The sequence below is a fragment of the Coenobita brevimanus genome, chromosome 63 (genome assembly GCF_032717465.1).
Source record: "Coenobita brevimanus isolate Jiangsu-jjx chromosome 63, ASM3271746v2, whole genome shotgun sequence".
Lineage (NCBI taxonomy): Eukaryota > Metazoa > Arthropoda > Malacostraca > Decapoda > Coenobitidae > Coenobita > Coenobita brevimanus.
The window spans coordinates 2760581-2781835 of NC_137016.1; the positions used below are offsets into that span (position 1 = coordinate 2760581).

General features: G+C 40.5%; 1 protein-coding gene across 1 annotated transcript; it reads left to right on the plus strand.

Annotated features, from left to right (window-relative positions):
- Positions 1-5255: 5255 nt before the first annotated feature.
- On the plus strand, positions 5256-10851 carry LOC145404274 (uncharacterized). Its single transcript, XM_080275795.1, has 4 exons — positions 5256-5372; positions 8077-9090; positions 9148-9578; positions 10725-10851. The coding sequence occupies exons 1-4, from the start codon at positions 5256-5258 to the stop codon at positions 10849-10851; spliced, it is 1689 nt and encodes a 562-aa protein (XP_080131921.1).
- The last annotated feature ends 10404 nt before the right edge of the window (positions 10852-21255 follow it).

The following is a 21255-nucleotide window of genomic DNA, read 5'->3' on the forward strand; positions in this document are numbered from 1 at the left end:
ACTGGGAATGCAAAAGATCTGGCAGATGTGACTGAAAGATGGCTGATGATCTGACAGAAGTACTGACTCTTAAGTACAAAGCCTTTCCCCTGATTTGAATTTAATTCATCTGTTGACAGGAAACAGGAACATTTCACGGGGCCGAAATGCTAATAGGAATTAAGAACATCGCTGTCGACAAATTCCTTGATCTTTAAATTCCCTTTAAATGTGACTCATCAAGGTCGTAGCTCAGATTTTAAAATGCGGTGGCCAAGGAGTGGTAAAGCCCACTTACGGGATGATCAAGGACAATCTTCAGGAGGGTTCGGTGGTATTACTTCAAAAATTTGGGGTGCCTACAGGGGTGGTCACACATACGTACATTTCAGAGGTTGTTAGGGCCACCCTGGTAACTATTCTGGCTGCGTCATTAAATCCTGTGCATTATCTATATGATTTGTAAATTGGCACATTCAGTGGTAAATGGTAATGACGCTTAAAAAAAAATAAATCACTTATCTCATCGATATTCCCAGTATCTTCGTAAGAAAGCAGATAAACTGAGAACGAGGCCAAGCAAGTTTCCATCACACGTTTTCTAGTCTGTACAGCATCAGAGTTCGTTTTCTTTCATTGAACGTAACTTAAAGAAAACGTATTACATGTTCAACTCATATAAAACTGAGTGTCCTCTCAGTATAAACTACAACATGTTTTCTCTTAGTGTCCATCACAGCAGTTGCTTCAGACGTCTCAGATTAAGACTATGGCACACCAAACTTCTGATTTTGTTTATATTTCTGGCTGGGGTTAAAGAAACTTTGTTGCCTTTAATGCATGAAAGACTCAGCTCCTACATCTTTCGACTCGTCAAAATCTTCCACAAGAATATCCCACTTTATTCAGTAATGACAACTTACTCCTTTCGGTATCTCTTAAAATCCTTGGGTTTCTTTCTTTCGGGACTTATCTTGGAAAAATCATACTCCCTGTCAGTGGAGTAATGTTGCTGATTCACTGAAGGGAGTGATAAGGAATAGGGAGGTGAGCACTGAAGTAAAAAAAAAGGAAAAAAAAAAAGTCACTGCATGTTGTGATCCCCACACTAACGTCAGTATGGAAGCGAAGCTTGAACCCTGATGAATGACAGGGCAAGAGTGAAAGCAGTGGAAATGAGTTATTTGGCTGGAGCATGTGAAATACATGTAAATAATAGAGGAACAAAACTTCTCACCAAGCTTTTTGACAGGCTTTAGCAGGGAACTAAGTACTGGTAAAAATGTCTTTTAATTTGGCAATTATGAAACTGCACAAAGCATAAAAGTTTATATTAGATCCCCAAGATTATTGAGCCACGTGGCGGAGGCCTCTACTTCATCACAGAGTAACAGATTATCGAAGTCCCAGGTCCTTACACATACTCACTTGCTAACCCAGTTCTAGAAATACTAGTTAAATATGATTATATATAACAGCTGGATATACACAATAGGGTTATCACCAATAAATAGCGGTTTAGTATAATCATTGTCATAGTCGTATTTCGCGATCGTCAAAGAGTATACTGAAACTAACATTTTAGGTACCAATTATTAGTATGCACATTACAAATCAGTACACAGATCCATGATATTCATAATACAAAATGCAATATACAGTATAACATACCAAATGTGGAATCATGATCGTTCTGATTCAGAGAAGCATCTGAACTCTAATCAAAGCAAGTTCAAGACTGCAACCATGGGTGCACTAGCTGAATATGTTAAACTAGATCCGCACTCGGTGCAAAAGCAACCTTCACTATTAACCCTGCTATATACATAATCCGCACACATACAAGGCTCTTTTTACGTTACGGTAAGATTAATAAATTACTGGTAAGTTAATGAACGGCGTAAAATTTACACTGTAGATCATTCATAATGTCAGTTACCTATGGTTTGCAATAGCAAGGTCTCTATAGAGTCGATGCATATAAATAATGATACTTATACTGAGGTGAGAAGAAACGATTTCCCTTCAGTACTTTTAGAATTCACTAAGTGGCTGCCCACAAAAAGTATGGGATGTTTATCGAGGCAAAGTCCATTGTGCATCCATCGCGATACCCAAACAAGTGGTTGAAGATATCCATGTGAGTTCGGAACTGTTCGTAAACCAGTAATGCAGAAATCATCCGCAGAAGCATGGAGAGGCAGACAAAAGAGGAAGCAAAGGAGCGTTGTGGTAACTGATGTGGATGTAACTGAAAGTGTTGAGAAATACTCGGAGGTGGTTTGGTCATGTGGAGAGTGCAGATGATGGTAAGTGAGAGACTTACTAGATGAGGGTATATGAGTGAGGTGGAGGGAGACCGGGGGGAAAAGGGTACAAAAGATGAGATGAAAAGATGGAGTGGAGAGATACATAAGAGAGGAGGGGAGTCAGGAAGAGGGAGTGAAGTCAAATGGCGGAGGAAGGGACGAAATGGAGGCGATTTGAGCGTAGCCACCCCTCATGAAATTAAGGCGTCTGGCTATACTCATAGATAGGTAGATAGACAGATAGAAACAATTGCAACACGAGAACCCTCTCATGGCCACATCATTCCTAGTATTTTATTCAGCAGACACCAGGCGCTATAATTCCGCCGAAAGTGAGTTAAGAGGCCTAGAAGTGTTATTGGAACTGTCTGAACCATAAACCGAAGCACAGTAAATGATGATTAACCCTTCAACACAATGACACATTTCATATTACGTGTCTGCATCCATCATACGATATTCCTCATATAAGAAAAGGCAACTACACTATTTTCACCTTACCTTAACCCAGACTTTCATCTTGCGTAGATTAATTCACGGAGTTCAGTGGCAGAAAAAGACTCGGCTATTGGTCTACATCCTTTCCGTAACACTTCTTCATGACTACTGTTGTATTCTAGTGTTAATCTTTTGCCAGAACTCAGCATTCACAATGGAGAGAAGGCAATTTCAGGCCAAGTTAGAGACAGAAGAGAATAGTAACGAAGGGAGTGGAGGCAAACACAATAATACTCTTTGTATCCGATGAAGCATTTGTTAGTTAATTCTTGCTACTTCCACGCAGCTTTATTCAGCATGTGGATGTTTTTATATTTGGAGGCGAGAGACGTAGCCTTAAGTAATCTCACTACTAGAGATCCTTCCCAAACTGAGCTAAAATCCCCTAATGATAGCAAATAGATTTTTAAAAAGGGACTGGATTCAATGGGGTTAATCCTCTGCAGCTGCGAGGTCTCCAGTAAAAATAAGAATATAATCAACTAGTGGTAGCAAGGATGAAATATACGCCATAGCAGTGAAGGGATTTATGTGCCAGAATTAGCCGCATAAAACAGCCAAAACAACCAAAGATTATGTTTGTTTACCACGTGAGTTCAAAAGCTGCTTAGAGATGGTACAGTGAGTATGAGCTGAGGGTGAGAATGAGGGTGAGGGTGAGGGTGAGGGTAAGGGTGAGAGTGTGGAAATGGTGATGCTGTTCAATAGATGGCAGAGTGATTTTACGCGTGAGACTAGGGTGCGTTTATTGTTTTGGACATGGTAAAGTGAGTGTGAAGTGAGTAGTTGTTCCAGAGACAGCATGGTGACTATGAAGTACGAGTATGTGTGTGTGTGTGTGTGTGTGTGTGTGTGTGTGTGTGTGTGTGTGTGTGTGTGTGTGTGTGAGGTGAGGAGATGTATTGTTGACTCGCGCCTTCATTCTGCTTGTTGACCATGTTCCGTCACTTAGCGGAGGCCAGGATGTACCGTTTGTCATATTAGAGAGAGAGAGAGAGAGAGAGAGAGAATGGAATGTGTGTGTTCACCTAGTGGCATTTACCTACAGTAGGTGTAGCATAAAGAGTTTGAGCAAGACTCACGTTGAATATGTTGAATAAAATAGCCAGGCACTAAGAGAGAGAGAGAGAGAGGGGGGGGGGAAAGAGAGAGAGAGAGAGTCACTATACTGAAAGAGTTAATGCTGACAAACGGTGAAGGAGACGGGTGTTATAATGGTGATAGTGTTGAGCCTTTCAGCACAATGACGATTTTCTTTACGCTTGCTGGCACAAGATGATTTTATTCATCTACAGAACCTCCGTTAGTGAAGAGATTAATGGGAAATACTGCCAATGCTCTGATAACGTGAGATCTTCCCTAGCAGTACAGTAGTTGAAACCCCAGGCTCCTCTGAATGTGGCCCAGGTGGACTACAGGCTGAAGTTGCCCATCTGCAGTCCACCCAGGGGCGTACCTAGAGATCTGGGGGCCCGGGGGGCTAGGTTCTTTGCGGGGCCCCCCTCCTGGAGGGGGGGGCCCACAAAGAACCCAGCCCCCCCTAATTCTCAAAACTTATCTAATATCTCATCCGAGATTGTCGGGATGATAAATATATATATATATATATATATATATATATATATATATATATATATATATATATATATATATATATATTTAAATATTAATAAAAAAAGCTTATAAATTCTAAGACTTTGGGGGACCCCCCTCAATTGGGGGCCAGGGGGGCAGTTTCAAACATTCCCCCCCCCCGCCCCCCTCAGGTACCCCACTGAGTCACCATCCTCCTTTCGGGGGCTAGGGAGGGAACTGAGGGACATTTGTATAATTAGGAAGTGGAGTCGCCATGCCATACCGGTGCCACCACGTGAAGGCATCCATCTCTATTACCTGGTCTTCCCTGACCTGCATAAATCGCTTAGAGCTAAGGTAAATTGGAATATACATTAAAACTTGTCATCGTACTGAGGGGATTAATAGAGGCTTTGATGGTGGTGGCAGATCTAATGGTGATGGTGTCAGTGTTAGTGGTCGCAGTGACAGTGGTGGAAATGGTGGTGGTGTCAGTCATTGTGGTGGACGAAATGAAAGTGATGGGGGCGGTGTTAATGGCAGCAGTGGCAGTAGTGGTAATGGTAGTGGTTTTAGTGATGGTGATGACAGAGATGACGCTGTGCATAGTAGGCTATTAATAGTGTCGGTGACTGTGCTGATGGTGTTAGCAGTTAAGATGGCGTAAATGGCTGTGGTGGGAGTTTTGACGATTGTGACGGTGATGACAGTGGTTATACAAATACCCTAGTAATAGTGCCAGTGACTGTGATGATGATGCTAGTAGTGGCGTTGATTTAAATAGTTTTGGTGACGTAGTGATGATAGTGTCGACAGTAGTGATGGTCATGATAGAGGTATCAGTGCTAACAATAAAAAAGTGATGCCAGTGGAGGTTGTGGTGTTGACGGCACAATGATTATCGTGGAGGTGTCAATGGTGATGATGCAAATGGTGGAAGAGATGTCAGTAGAGAAGGCTCATAGGTGGAGGTGGAAGGGTGGGAGTGAAAAGGAAGAGTTGCAGGCTGTGGTAAGGGGGTTTGGGTGAGGGGAGGTGGTCGACATGGGGACGGGGGTAAGGAGGAGGGGGATATGTATGTAAACAATCTTGCGGTAATACACACCCTCAAGATTTGCGTCACTCAGTCACTCTCAGGCGCCTCCCTCACACGCGGGGCTTCTGACTTGCTCCTTGCCTGTCCTCAGTCATTTCAAAAGGCTGTGTGTCATTCAGCTTCTCGCAGTTTTTTAGTCGGTACTGAAAGCTTTGTAAAAGTCATGAGCAGCTCCTCGTATTTCTCAGTCGTCTGTGAAGGTTTTCTGTATTTCAGGAATCATCAGTTGCTTCTCATATCCCTTTGTTAGGCGTTGGTGCTGTGTTGTTCAGTAGACTTTTATGCCGCTCCTCATATTCATCAGTCGCTGCTAGTATTCCTCAGTCGTTCGTCAGTGTTTTGTGTGTGTTTGTGTGTGTGTGTGTTTTTTTTTTAAAGACGTTCTACTTATTTCATAATCACTCCTTGGGTAAGTGTATTAACCAGGAAAGTCATTAATCAGTGTCCGTCTTTCTCAGAGTGTTCCTCGTTCCTGTGTGTTTTTTATTTAAGCGATTAGCTCTACTTCCAATGATATATATATCTTTTTTTTTTTTTCCTCGGGGAATTGCCTTCTTTCCTCTCAGTGATATTTCCGGTTAATTTTGTTTTTAGCCCTAAAGTCGTTTCTCTTCTTTCTCTCCCTTCATACCAAAGCCAGTACTTGTTTTTCTTACTCTGTTCTTCCCTTCCTTTGTGTTTTATAAAACGCCTTCAGTCATGTAACATATTCCATAGGCGTTTTCTGTCGTTTATTAAGTTTCATGGTGCAAGGCGTTAGTTTTCACTTATTTAAGTGCTTTATTATGATATACGTCCATCGTCAATAATCATCATTGTTCATTCTCTCGTTAAGCATATTATGGCCACGCATAATTCAGTCAACTGTTTTCTTAGTAGTCCAGAATCACTTTAGTTTTTCAGCTAATCCTTCCTTCCATTTCCTCTCTTTACTTCACCACTCACTTTCAGTCATTATCGCTTAAAATGACTTACTAAACTTATTCCCTATACTCTCCATTGCTTCTCATTGACTATGACTTGTGTAGGAGGAAGCTCGGTGAGGAAGGTTGGAGAAAAGGCAGGATGAACTGAAAATCATACAGACCAGCAAATGTTAAAAGGCACTGTGAAGCTGGTAGAATAACTGAGAAGAAAACAGAGAAAAAGAATAAAACAGAAACACACAACGTAAAGGTGAGAAGGAGGGGAGTAGACATTATAAGAACAGTGCAATGAGAAATTAAAAGGGAAACTAATTAGAGAAACCAAAGACAACAGCAAGGACCGCTAAAACGAAGAGGATAACCTTTAAAACGCAAGAAGAGATATGAAACAGGGAAATACAGTGTAGGTCGAACAGCACTATTCCTAAACAAAGAAAAAGAGTATCTCCAGCTGATCTTTCGACAGAACACTCAAGATTTTTGGAACAGTGACATTGCCATTTCAGGATACAATGACACAGGTAAGGGGAGAGAACAACTAGGAAACACAGCCATTTCTTTCTCGTATTTCTGATTTGCCTTTGCATGATAAACAAGACGCATGGAAAGATCATACGGGGTTCTCTTCATGCTTTCCCATCCTTGTCTTCAACTCAAAGACTATATATTTTTTTTATCTTAACTTGCCTCAGATTTTCTTCCTTCTGCAGCTTTACTCACGTAGTTAAGTGGACGAAAATGACAGTATTACGGCTCACATCCTTTCTAAAGCTCTTCTTCGTGACTAATATCATAAGTTAGCATTAATGTATTATTACAACTCAGCATTCAAGATGGAGAGATGGCAATTTTAGGACAGGTTTGACTAAGAGCAACAAGGTTATCTTAGTTGTATCCCATCCACAACAAATAACCTCGAAAGTACCGATAGATCTGTAGCTGTGTGTTTTTCTTTGTACGCCTTTGTACTTCTTTTGTACATTTCTCCTTTCCTCGTCCAGCTTACAAAAACAAATCTTACATATGTCAGGAAACTGATGATAATTTTGGGGGGTAGGTGGTGGCGACCATCATCCACTTACTTGATGTAGTGCTGCCTACTTCTTCCTTAGCCTTTATCATTCTCTTTCTGTGCCTGTCCTCCTCTCTTCCTATTTCTCGCATCTTTCCTGTCACTTTTTATTGCTTTTCTTTCCTTTACAGGAGGCTTTACATTGAGTGACAAGCCAAATGGCTTCCTGTAAGCCAAGAAACCATTTACAACGCTGGGTGGTAACCATATAACCAAACCATACGTGCTCCCTAAGTATCAGCAAGTGAGTTGGTGGAAGGTTAGTGCCCCTCCCCGTAAAACAAATAACTCAAAGTCAAATGGCCACCCCTTATGGGATTATGGCGTCTGGCAATAGATAGATGGATAGATACTAAGTTTCATATCAGAAAATCCCTTGTAACACTTTCCATTTTTCCAGGCGATTATGTTTCGCATATATCACATGTACGAGTATTCACGATTTATTCTCCAAAATTGACATGGAAAAATACCTATCACTGCAAGGTACAAAGAAAAACTGTTTATACTATGTGTACTTGCATCATAAAGTATCCCCCTCCCCCAAAAAAAAAAAAAAAATTAATGTGGAACACGAACAAACAAAAGCTATTTCCTTTTTTTTTTTTTTTTTCCCTCCAGGTGGTTTCGTGGGCGTGCCATGTGGGCGTGATGCTGATGACGCTTCTGGCCCTCCCTTGTCTGACTTCGCCACTCAGCCACTATGACGGCGAGCAGAGGTCAGATAGCAACGACGACACACTCCTTGACATGACAGACCTTGACTCCAGGGGTGGGCAGAGGAGGCAGCACGAGGAACCATTTCAAGATTCTGTTTTGACCAGCCTGTTGATGCTCGGAATTGATAACATCGACAAACAACACAACACAAAAGCAAACAATCCCATTGCTAGCGACCTGTTGATGACACCTAATAAAGTTACTTCTGTCTCTCAAAAAGACTTGTCAGATACTGTTTCAGTAGAATCAGTCAGTGAATCGGAGTCCACTTCAGTTGGTACTCTGGCAAATTTCATGGATCCTAAGATGCTGTTACATCTTGATAATCTGACCAACCTATCCGATGTTATTGGAAATGATGAAGCCGATAGACTCCAGTTGCTTCAGTACCTGGACAGTGTTCGGCGAGATGCCTGGGGTCAGTTCAAGTCCACAGCCCTCAGTTATGTACAGTTTCTGGAACAAGAATATGAGCACAGAGAAGTAACCGAGAGGCTGCCTTTGGACCTCATTATAACAGTTTTGGAAATGAGTGATAATGTGCATATACTTCTCGAACTAGAGAGTAATATGAATCCCGGATTAAGAAATTACTTGAAGGACAAATTGTACTCTGTTATCGCCAATATTCCGGGAATGACCAAGGGTGGAAGTTATTTGCCTTTTGATATGGGTAGCTTGTTGAGGAACGTAGCGTGGAGGACAATGCAACAGTTCATAAGGCATGTCCTCTGGGTTGTGAGAGATTCTGTAACGAAGGACGACCTTGAAAAATATAGATCTGAGCTACAGAAGAAAGCCCCTCTAGTGGCCCTTGGATGGGATCTGGTAATGGGGGATTCTCCTTACCTACCGGTAGAGGAAGGTCGATCTTTTTTCAATTGGCAAGGGTATACTGGAGGCTACAGTGATGGAGTATTCAGTGGCGGGAATCACAAAAAGGTATATGGTAGTGGAGGTCACAGTGTTGAGTACGCTGGATACGGGAGCAGCAGTGGCGTTGGATATGGTGGATATGGGTCACACGATGGCTATGGGACATCGGGTTACGGCCACGGCTATGGGTTATACCTGGACCCGTACCTGGTATTGGCCGGATTAGGGGCGGCGGCATTGCTCGGCTACCTCGGCTACAGGATTTTCCTTGCCACCACCCCTGCTGGACGCTTAGCTTACGACTCTGACCTCATCGACCTAACCCAATACATTCATTCAAGCCTGGAATTCGCAGAGTCGACATTTAGTTCCTCAGAACTCACGAATGAACTGCGAGATCTAGTAAGCGGGCTTAACTTCGTCTGGCAGGAGTACACAAGTGATTTAGGCTGCGTCAGGTGTTTCCTTGTCGACATGGCTGTAAACCACACAGTCACCGACCAAGATCACCTGAAAAACCTAGTGTCGTAAGTAATTCATCTGTTGTGTTTAGCACTGTAGTGTCACTTCTAGTGCAATCTTGCAATATAAGGAGTTTTTTATTTTTATTTTTTATTTTTTTAGCTTGGGAGATGCTCTGAACTGAAGGGGTTAGATAAAAATCTTAGTAACCCTTTCAATATGAGAGTCCTTTCTTAAATTACAAAAAAATCGTCCTGAAATAACAACAATAAAATAAAGGAGAAGACACTTAACTGAAGGAGTTAACCCTTTGAGCATGACATTTTATCCCTTATCTTTAGAAAAAAAAAAAAAAAAAGTCCTGTGATAGCCAGAATAAACTAACTGAAATTTCCGTTGTTGTTGCTGTTGTTGTTCAAAAGCTATCTGAGGCATAAGTAGACTAGAGACTGTTTTAACCCCGGCGCCACAAGAGATTTTGAGTTTCTTATATTTGTTTTTACCATCACCTTTGCCCTTTTCTCTTTACCTTATGTGCTTCTTGCTCTAACATGCTGAAATCTAAATCCTTACAGTTTTTCCTGCTTAGCTTTCTTTTTAACATGACATCCATACTTACACTTTTCATCCTTATCATATTATTTCATTATTTTTTTTCCTATCTTTATCCTTACTATTTCTTATCTCACTCCTTTTCTTGCTTTACTATTGTACTTGCTTTTCTTTACCTTAATTTTTTTTTCTTTTTGCGTTACCATTTTTAGGTCATGAACCATTAACCATACCATTCTATTTTACCTTATGTTTTTATACTAGTGTAATTTCACTGGGCAAGCTGTCATTAGCCCTCGCTATTTAGTGCTTTTCGTTTCTGTTTTCCTTTCCTGTTTTATTTACCCTATCTCATCCCTTTCTTCCGTGAGAAAGAGAGGTCAGGATGATGATATTGCTTCTGCTTCTGCTGCTGCTGCTGCTGCTGTTGTTGTCGTTGTTGTTGTTGTTGCTGCTGTACTTTCCATAATTTTTTAGTGCTTGGCAATTCATACCCTAATCACACACACACACACACACACACACACACACACACACACACACACACAATATATATATATATATATAGAGATATATATATATATATATATATATATATATATATATATATATATATATATATATATATATATATATATATAATTTTTTTTTCCTTTCAGCGCTGGACTGGCTCATCTTCTTGGGTCTTCAGGCTCAGGTCAACTGATGGACGAGGTCACTGGCCGCATGCTGGAGGGTCGCGAGGTCACCTGCCGACGAAGGGGCATCACCTGCGACCTTGAATGATTTCATCTTAGATCTCATGACCTCGAATGGTCTTGTTTGACGCATAAAGTGTAAGATTAAGTGCCTACGAATGGTGGACAACTGTGACCTTGACTGGCATTATCTTGGATTGCTAAGAGCTATATTTGTTCCATATGTATTTTTTTGAGGTAGCTGTAGATGAAGGAAGCGCTACGACTTTGAACAACTTAATCATGGGCCGCCAAACGCATCGTTTTTTCGATGGGCACGTCCTGAGGCCATCTGCCGACGAAGGTAGAACAACGACGCCCTTAAAGTATGACCTCATCACTTCGAAGCGTCCCCTCTGCTCGATGTGCATATTGTGGGGTAATCTACGGATGGAGGGACAACATGCTACCTTAACCTTAGCTAATCTAACCTAACCTAACCTACAGTAACTTAATCTAATCTAACCTAACCTAACCTAACCTATCCAAACCTTCACACGGAAGACAACACTTGTAACCTCAAATTACATAACGACCTATAAGTGCCCTGTTTGTTGGATGTGCGTATTGCCCGTCATTATGCCTCCGTTCACCCTTGGTGGAAGGGGCATTAAATGACTGGTCTATCCGTGCGTGCGTGCCCCACTCTGACACCTCTGAGGGCGCAATATCTCCTGAACCCATGACGGATTTCCACCGAGCTTTTGTCAGTGATGTAGTATGAGGAGATGATGGGCTGATTGGTGAGCTAAGTCAATGGGTCAAAGGTCAAGGCCATATGGGGTCGACTTAGTGTATCCTTGTGCATGTTGTCTCCTGAACCCCTTGACGGTTTTCAGTCAAACTTTTATCAGTGATACAGACTGAATGAAAGGACGATAAACTGATTAGGTCAGCAAGGTCATGGAGGTAGTATGACGAGTACGTGAGCAAGACGTGGAGGAGGCATAACGAGCTACAATTTGCATCTACAGCTCAGGGCTCGAGTTGTCGACGTTTCATTAAACACTAGTACACGAGACTTTTCCTATGCCGAACAAAGTTATTCGCAGAGAACAGGATTAAACTGAAATATAATGTCATCGTACTTAAATAGTTATTGGAATTTGTTTCTAATTCACTCAGTACAGGAAACCTTTCTTAAAGAAAATGAGTACGGTAGTCTGTCTGTCTGTTAGATGAACATTTTGGCCGTCACTAATTCCCTTTCCTTACCAGAGACTTTTCCTGACCTGAATAAAATCGTCTGGAGGTAGTAAGAATGAGACAAAAAAATTAACCCTAGTCCCGAAGAGGTTGATGAAAATTGTCTCTGGCTCTTTGTGTATCAGGGGCTTTTGCTAGGGAAACTAAAATCATCTGGAAATAGCAGTGGTGCAGCAAAGAATACAGCAAAGCTATGTCTGGTTTAAATTCCACTGAGAGAAATTTTATTCACTGCCGTAGATATGCATTTGATTGCAAACTTTTTGAATGCATACTTGGGGCGGTATTCTGGTACTGTTAGGAAGCTTACTAACATCTCCTCCTTACCGGTTTATTCCTGATTCTGCTCCGTTAATATATTTTTGTGCATTATTCATACAATCTACTTCGACAATGAAAAAATGTAAGAAGTAAACCAGAGATATTAATAAGTAGTTTGAAAAATAAATCGTTAAGGAAGAGGTGTTACGGAGCCTCCTTACCAGACGGGAATACGGGTCTTGGAGTGTCACTGGGGCTCGCACTCGCAGTAGTGTGTTCTCCGAATATGAGACAGGGCAAGACCAACCAATAAACCTAGCTTCCCCCCTCCCCTCACTTGCTGGATCACACCCATGCAATCAGTTATGTTGATGTATCCATGGGGATATATTGTGAGTGGCTTTGAAGATTTTGTTGCACTTCTTCAGCGATTTATTTTGCCTATCGCACCTCAGTAGCCTCCTGTATGATGAAAGAATCCTGTAGTGCCGTAGGATATATTGCCTACTTTTAATCCACTAGTGCTGTGCTGGGGATCGAACCCTAAACTATCAAATGTAGTTAATCCTGTTGCTCGTCACTGATACTAACTATGTCGATTTATAACGATATAAATTACATGCGAGAGAATACTAAAAACTTAGGGACAAAATAAATCGCTAAGGAACAAGTGTTACGACGGTTCTCACGCCGTCTACAGCACGGCCTCTGATGCTTCGCCACATAGTATAGCCTAATATCTGAGCTGAAATACAAACAAATATAACCTCATTATTCCAGAGACGTGCTTTGTCGGTTCACTCATGTTACTTATAGGCTATTGTCTTGAAATTAGGAAATCTCTCTCGTATTGAAAGGATTACTGAAGGTTATTCCTAAATCAGCCACTTCGAATAGTCTCTCCTGAACTGAATGAAATCGTCTATAAGTTACACGAAAGAGGTGGAATATTATGTTACTGACCTGAAGGGATTACCGATCAATTCCCTATCGGAACTAAGATTTCGTGGTGAAGGAAACGCAAGGAAAGGAAGTGCAGACACTTTCAAAGTCAAGATTTATTCCTTCTGCAGAAACAAATCTCAGTTTCCAGATGAACATTATCCTGTTTTGTGTGTGTGTGTGTGTGTGTGTGTGTGTGTGTGTGTGTGTGTGTGTGTGTGTGTGTGTGTGTGTGTGTGTGTGTGTGTGTGTGTGTGTGTGTGTGTGTGTGTGTGTGTGTGTGTGTGTGTGTGTGTGTGTGTGTGTGTGTGTGTGTGTGTGTGTGTGCGCGCGCGCGCGCGCGCGCGTAACTCTCAGCCTGCTCTACTTTCTGAATTCTCTCTCCTTTCCCCCGCCCTCCACATTCACGATCAGTTTCCTGTCTTAACTAAGATTCCTTTCTACTATAAGGAAATAGGCAGCAAGACTTTTTTCCCTGATTGCTTGTTCTACCTAAAAAAATAAATAATCCCTGTCATAATAATAATAATATTGCTTTCTGATCGAAGGGAAAGCGAGAATTTTTCATGCTTCCTCTTCTTCCTGCAAAATAAACCTCTGTCATTTAGCCATAACTTTGTTTGCTTATAGGGAAAAAGGAGGAGATTGCAGAAGCTTAATATCTATTGTTCATCCTGCAAAAACATATAATCGTAACTTGTATCGCGAATCCCCCATCCCCCTCGCCCTCTGGTATATGATCCCGTTCCAGGTCTCAGTTGCCAAACCAAATTAACAGTGGCACGGAACTTGCCCTCAGGAGGTGTTGGAATACCATTAAACACTTAAATTACCTAAACAATGTCGAAGAAATATATTATAAACTGCTGGAAGTTTTACAGAGTTTGGTCAAGAAGTCTAAAAATTATCGGTAAACAGAAACGAAAAGCAAAATAGCACAGTTATTAAGGGTCACCTGTTCATGCCCAGGTGTCCGGCCGGAGCACTGCCAGACGTATGACTATTTTCTTTGTTGCGACAGAATCTTGCTTACTTTGTCTATCCTTGCAATAAACTGGCGGTACAAAGAATTGAATAATACTGAAATTAATGTACCAACGGGATTGATGAAGGTCCCTCCTTTACTTGAATGCAATCATCTTATGGTAGCAATAATGATACAGAGAAGTCGTTAATGTACACTTCAGTTTATCGAGCTTTTTTTTTTTATTCGTTACAGTAATTAATTTCATAGTATAAAAAGGAAGTTAGGTACTGACGGACTTTATGGAGAATTATTCTAACCATTTCCTTGCTACTGGTTCTTCACTAGCATAAGCATAAACGTTGGTGGTACAAAAGTTCCATTGTAACATTAATAATATTCTCTGATGCTTCGAAGAACAAGATAAAACAGCCCAGGTATATAGATAGATAAAGACAGCTTTTTATTATCCTTTCCCTGCGAAGTTCTTCCAGAGATGAAGCATTCTCATCTATTGGCTGCAGGAGTGAAAGAAAAAGAGAACGTCATTATATTGATGGGGTTCTTGAAGATCATTTCCAAGTCTTTCACTAAAAGGCATTCTTCTAAAAATAAACAAACATATCTGATGGCAGCAAGAAGACAGCACAAAAAGGCTAATTTTTTATCAGTAAGGTAATGGGTGGACGGTAAACGTGTAAATGAAATAAAGTATGCATTTGTTTATGTTACTGATTTGTTTTATTTTTCCTTTTTCCTCTCAGTAATTCTAATATTGGTACTGAGACGGTATGTGCAATAGTAGTTAGTAAGCTTAACTCCGTTGGCCGCTGAGGAATCTCTCCAGACGAACAAAAAAAAAAAAAAAAAAAAAAAAATCCAGTGTTAGCTGAAATACAATACCTAGGGATATCCATAGCAATTAAAAGTTAACCAAATGAAATTGCCTATCCAGTGACTCCCTGGTTTGTGTTTTCATTTGCTTAGGAGGCATTCTAACACCTCTTCCTTTTGAATTTATTTAGACTCTTTCACTGCAGTATTTTCTTGTATGTTATCCACTTCACATTGGTATCCATCTAGTTGGCTTCGATAACAAAAATGTGATTATTAATGTACAAGTATATACAGAAATAAAATTTTAAGGATGAGGTACAATGAATCTTCCTAGATGACGAGGATACGAACTTTGATCACCATTGATTTCTTTCACCGTAATATAATGTAATATTTAAAGGCGTCCTTAGCGATGAATGTGTTAATTAAAATGCTTACAGCAATAGTTGGGCGCATTTACTGTTATTATTATACCTAAATTTTGAGGAAAATTGAAGTTACTGTGAATATTACCCAGGAGAAGAAAGTAGGAAGGCTATAGCTAGCAGGGAGGTGGAGAAGAGGGTAAGAAGGAGGGAGAGGGGGGGCAATGGAGGTGATGGTAGGAGGGAGGAAGAGCGGGGGAATGGAGGGGAGAGGTGTGAGATCGGAGGGTGAGGCGAGTAGGTGGCCAGGAGTAATGAGGGCAGCGAGTAGTAGCGCGGGTTGAGGATACTCTTGGCCTGTGTCCCTCATTCACCTTCCATCGCTGATCGGGGTGACGCCTCTCCTTCCTGCCCTGCTCCATACACCACCTCGCTCTTTCTCAGTGCAGTCATACAACAGCGGTATTTTGGTGACATTTGGCTGCTTACACTCAGGACCTATCACCTGATCCAGTTATCATTTTATATATTTACTTGTGGTGCCGTCATTTTGGGGGGGATATTTAACGGCCCTCAAATGAATCTACAAACAGTTAACTTATTCTCAGGATTTACTGGGTGAATTCCTGAGTAACTACGTCTCCACAAAGTTTTTCGAATTGGTACCACGTTCATTAACTGATCCGTTCTACTCAGTAACTTTAAACTTGTGCGTCTTCCTACTTTGACCTGAGGACAGACATCAAAATGTATTTTTCACGGCGTATGACGTGCTTTGCCATAATGTCAAGCAGCTTGTGATTTAATGTTTCCTTTTGTAACAAATTCTGATGATCCCAAGATTTTGAAACATAGGACCCTTGACTGGAACCATAACAAAATTTTGGGTCCTGGAAGTGAGACAAGAATCATCGACGATTCCAAAAGTGTTTTTCTAACTGACAGAAGGTAAGTCAAGTCTATTATGACACCCACATAGAATTACATAATAAAGAAATACATATAGTTACGAATGTTGATAACTTTGGATCTTATGTGTGTGTGTGTGTGTGTGTGTGTGTGTGTGTGTGTGTGTGTGTGTGTGTGTGTGTGTGCTTGTATCCCTCCCGCTTCTAAAAAGGCAAGTTACTTATTAGATTTAATAATATTTAAACAAAACTGATGATTTTAAATCTGAGGTACCAAACGAGGTTACCATTCCTCCACTGTACTTCTCAAAATAGCATTCTCTTCAGTACAGCTATGTAAATCACCAGAACTTACGAAAACTCTCGTACCTTTTGTGACCTTATCCTATATCCCGATCACTCTTACGCTGAGGTCCTCTTGGTCTTATTTATCCAGCAATGTTTTGAAGCCCCAGAAAGAAGTAGTATGGTCGGTTTATTTTCATCTGACAAAATAGTGTCACTCCCACTGCTTGAATTCGATGAGTCTTTGTTATGAGGGAGGAATTAATCTCCTTGGTTTCTAGTCGAAATTATGCTCCAGACTAATTACATTTGGTCAACAACTGAAGTGAAAGAGGTTACTGATCTTTGTCACCAGTAACTAAACGAACTATGCCTCAGATATAGTGCCAGGTCTTCACTGTAACTTTGCATCAATACCATACTACCACCTTACGTTATTTCTCAGCTTAAGAGAGATTTTTAGTACCTGAGATATAACTTGAAGCGTTCAGTAACCTTATCACAACAAAAGGTCTCCCTTGAGCAGAATGGCATCTGTTGGTGATAACAAGAATTATAACACACACACACTCACAAAAGTCGCTATATTGAAAGGATTTACATAAGTATCCAAAGGAAAGTTTATATTTGCGTAACTTATAGTGCTCTTCCCTTTTTTTTTCTTTTTTTCTTTTTTTTGTAATGGGATCTGCTTATTGTCCTTCATTTATCCAGCCAAATAGAGACAGTCACTAATCTGTTCAAATACTGAGACAACTTTCCCGTAAGCTTTCATCCCACTACATCATGGTAAAAGTCTCATGTGCATGCAGTAAATAATAATAATAATAATAATAATAATAATAATAATAATACCAACAATACACGTAGCACGGATGGAAGCACACACACACACACACACACACACACACACACACACACACACACACACACACGTTTCGATTACTCTGTCCCTTCAAGTCTGTTTCAAAATTGTACTAAAAAAATTCTTATACAAGTTTGGATATATTCTACATCAATTTAACCACTTCTCTTTGACGACATTTATTGTGTTTTATCCTGTCACACTCAATCTTTTCTTTTTTCTTTTTTTAATTCAGCTAAGGTGAGACTTTCGGGGCTGGAGAGATTAAATATAGCCTTCATCAATTCCTTTACTAATGGAAAACCATAGTTGGATTAAATCGACTGGAGGGAGCAAGAATTAAACTAAACTGTATAGATAATGGGACTGAAGAAGAGAATGTACCAGACAGTTTACTCCCTTCTCCCGCTATGGTCTACTGCCCTTGGCCATGAGCTAACCGAGTTCGTGTGTGTGTGTGTGTTTTTTTTTTTCAGCAACAGAAGCCGTTTTTCATCTTACTTCGTCTACGTCCCGTTCCTAGAGAGAGCTGTTTTAAACTCTTTCATCTTGAGTCCGTCACATCCATTTTGTTATTAATACATGCAGACTTCCCTCGTAGTGAAGGAATTAATGAAGGGTATATTTTCTTACCCTCCCATTTCGAAAAATCTCTCTTAATCTGAATAAATCATCAGGATATTAAAAAAAAAAAAAAAAAAAAAAAAAACAGGAAAAAGGCGTCATCTTATTGAACTAGTTAACAGAAGTTGAAACGAATTCCTGCGATATAATTTTATGATAATGGGAAGAAATGTACATCCGTTTCTTTCGGAGATGAAATAACTTGCTGGGCGATGGCGAGGACAAAGTACACAATCGTATATAACTTTAAATGAATCGTCCTGTAAAAATATTAAATGTGGAGATACTGAACGGTTTTTAAAAGGCATATGAATCTATGATGATTCTTCGCTTTCCTGTTTCTTTGTCCCGTAATATTAGCAGAACGTATAGGGTTGGGGTGACGAAAGTAATACTGTTGATGGTGATGGTTACAGTGGTATTGAGGAATGGATAAATAGACGATGATGGTGATGATGATGACGATGACGATAACTTGGATGGGAAAATGATGACGATGATGATGATGATGATGACATGTAGATAAAACGTTATGATGACAGCGATGACAATAATGACGATGGTGATGGTAATGATGACGAGGTGTGGGCGAAAACTCGGCGGGTGAGGGTACGCTTATTTTCGCCTACAGGTGAGACCACAGTTAGTCCCTTGCTCTAAACCGGGATGCCCACAAGTCCTGTTCACCGCTCCTTGCCGGGGGTGGAGTGGGTGTGGGGGGTGAAGTTGGAGGCTTGGGGCGAGGAGTGAGGTGGGAAGTGAGGCTGAGTTGGGGTGGGTTGAAGGGGTAAGACTTAGGGATGGGGGAGAGGGGTGAGGGCTGGAGAGGGGATATTGGAAGGGAGTATGGGTGGGAGTGGAGTTACAAATGTTATCCTGAGGGAGTAGGTCAGAAGGGAGAGAGAGGTCAGTGTGGTGGGTGGATGGAATACAGTAAGACCTTGTGTTATGTTGTCTTACGTCCATTTTCAGAACTTAAGTTCACAGTAAACTGCAGAACGAATGCCTGTTAAAGTTCCATTGCTACCTATGAAGCTGATTTACTAGTTTCCCTCGGTGATTTTTTTTTTTATATCAGAGCAGAGGAAGGAGAAACAAATGAATAAAAAAAAAAAAATAATCTATACACCAGATTACAGGTGTCCTCCATTCATAAAAAAATCTGTAACAGTTGGACTTGAACAGCCATAGGTCGAAGTTTGGGGGAAACCACTCTGTGGAAGCGAGTTCCAAAAAGATGCAGTTCGGAGAATAAAAGAATACTGACAGGCAGAGGTTCTGCAATATGACAGTTTGACAATCCAGTCATGAGTGCTACAAGATGCCTGTGTAGCGCTGGAGAAGGCGTGGAAAGGTGGCACGATGGATGCAACTTCGTCAGAGCATTTGCCATAAACGTATCTATGAAATAATCCAAGGGAGGCAACATTCCTCTTACTTGTAGGGGAGGTAGTTCATTTGTAATAGTAGGATTATTAATAATTCTATCAGCTTTGTTCTGAATAGTGTCCAGATATTTTAAATGCAATCTCTTCACATTTATTCCACAAGATATGCAATATTCGAGCTGAGAGAGCTCCTGACCTGTAAATTATAGCTAACTGCTCATCAGTGACGAAGTTACGATCTCTTTACAATAATCCGAGTTTCTTTGAGGCGGTTTAGCAAGTGATCTGACATGAGAGGTCCAGCTGATGGCTTTGTTAAGTTAAGCACCGTGAGTTTTGATATTTTTAGAGATAGGAATACTAGTAGCACGGAAGGTAATATAGGAATAAGGCAATATCTGTCTATTAGTAAATTGTATATATCTGGTTTTCCTTGCATTAAATGACACAATGTTATTTTGTCCCCATTCCGTGAGCTTAGATAAGTCTTGATTTATGGTGATTGCTGTAGTGAGTTGTGTGTCAGAGATATTAAACTTTGTGAATCGGTGTTCAAGTGTGAATCAACTGTTAAGTGTTGAGTCATCTGCATATAAATGGATGGGATTATAGCTGGCAGACAAGAGATCATCAATATGAATTAGAAATAAGGTTGGAGTCAGAACTGATGCATGTGGCACACCGACATTAATCGAGTGGAGATTGGAATATACATCATCTGCTGTTATCTTTCTGTCGCTAAGATTTGAGGAAATCAGAGAAACAAAAGATGATAGGCCATAGGAAAGGAGTTTGGACAGCAGGGAACGGTGTCATATTCTGTCAAAAATTTGGAGTTATCACGTGCCACTGCATGAGTTTCTCCATGTTGGTCAATTGACTGATGGATGGTATGAGTCAGGAGATTAAGTATATTAACAGTGGATCATTCGTGGCGAAAACCGTACTGTCTATCACTTTAAGTTGCTGGATTCAAAATGTTGAACTCTCAAATACTTTGACAAGAGAAGATGTGATAGCTGTTGGTTGGTCTATAATCAGAAAGGACAGAGCAACTTCCTTTCATCGGAATTGGATGGATATTGGCTTCTTTCCAAGAATCAGAGGATGAAAATGTATATATGTATAGTCTGAATAATTTCGCTAGAACAGAGGCAAGTCTTGGGGAACACGTTTTCAAAACCACTGGAGGAATTCCATCTGGACCTGGAGCTTTAATGGTCGGTAATTTGTCTATGATGGAGTTTACGTATCTAGTCTGTATCTTAATTGGACCAATTTTGGGAGAGTCAAGCTATGGTATAGGGATGTTCTGGCTGACTTCCTCTAAGGCAGAATTTCTGGCAAATGTAATGGGAAGGATGTTCGCTTTACCACGCTGGTCATTTATAGTGTTACAATCTAAAGATTTTAGTAGGGGAATGGGTGACGACTTGTTGAAGTTATTACTGAAAGATGTGAGAGTTGACCGGAATATTCTTTTTTTTTATTAGGATTACTTATTAGTTTGGATGCTTAGTTGTGAAGAAAGTTTGATTTAGCGAGATTTATTACTGCTTTTGCATGGTTTCTAGCAATCTTAAATTGACTGAGCGATCCAAATGTTTTTTATTTTAGGTAAAGATTATATGCTAAAGCCTTTTGGGTCTTTGCTCTGGCATAGTTGCTGTCAAACCATTTGGGGGAGTCCGATCTTTCAGTGAACTATTGATTGGGTATGAACAATTCCATACCAGCTTGTATTAACTCATTATTGTGGGACTGAGTAGAATTAATGCCACTGGGGAAGAAAGACTGCCATAGAATAT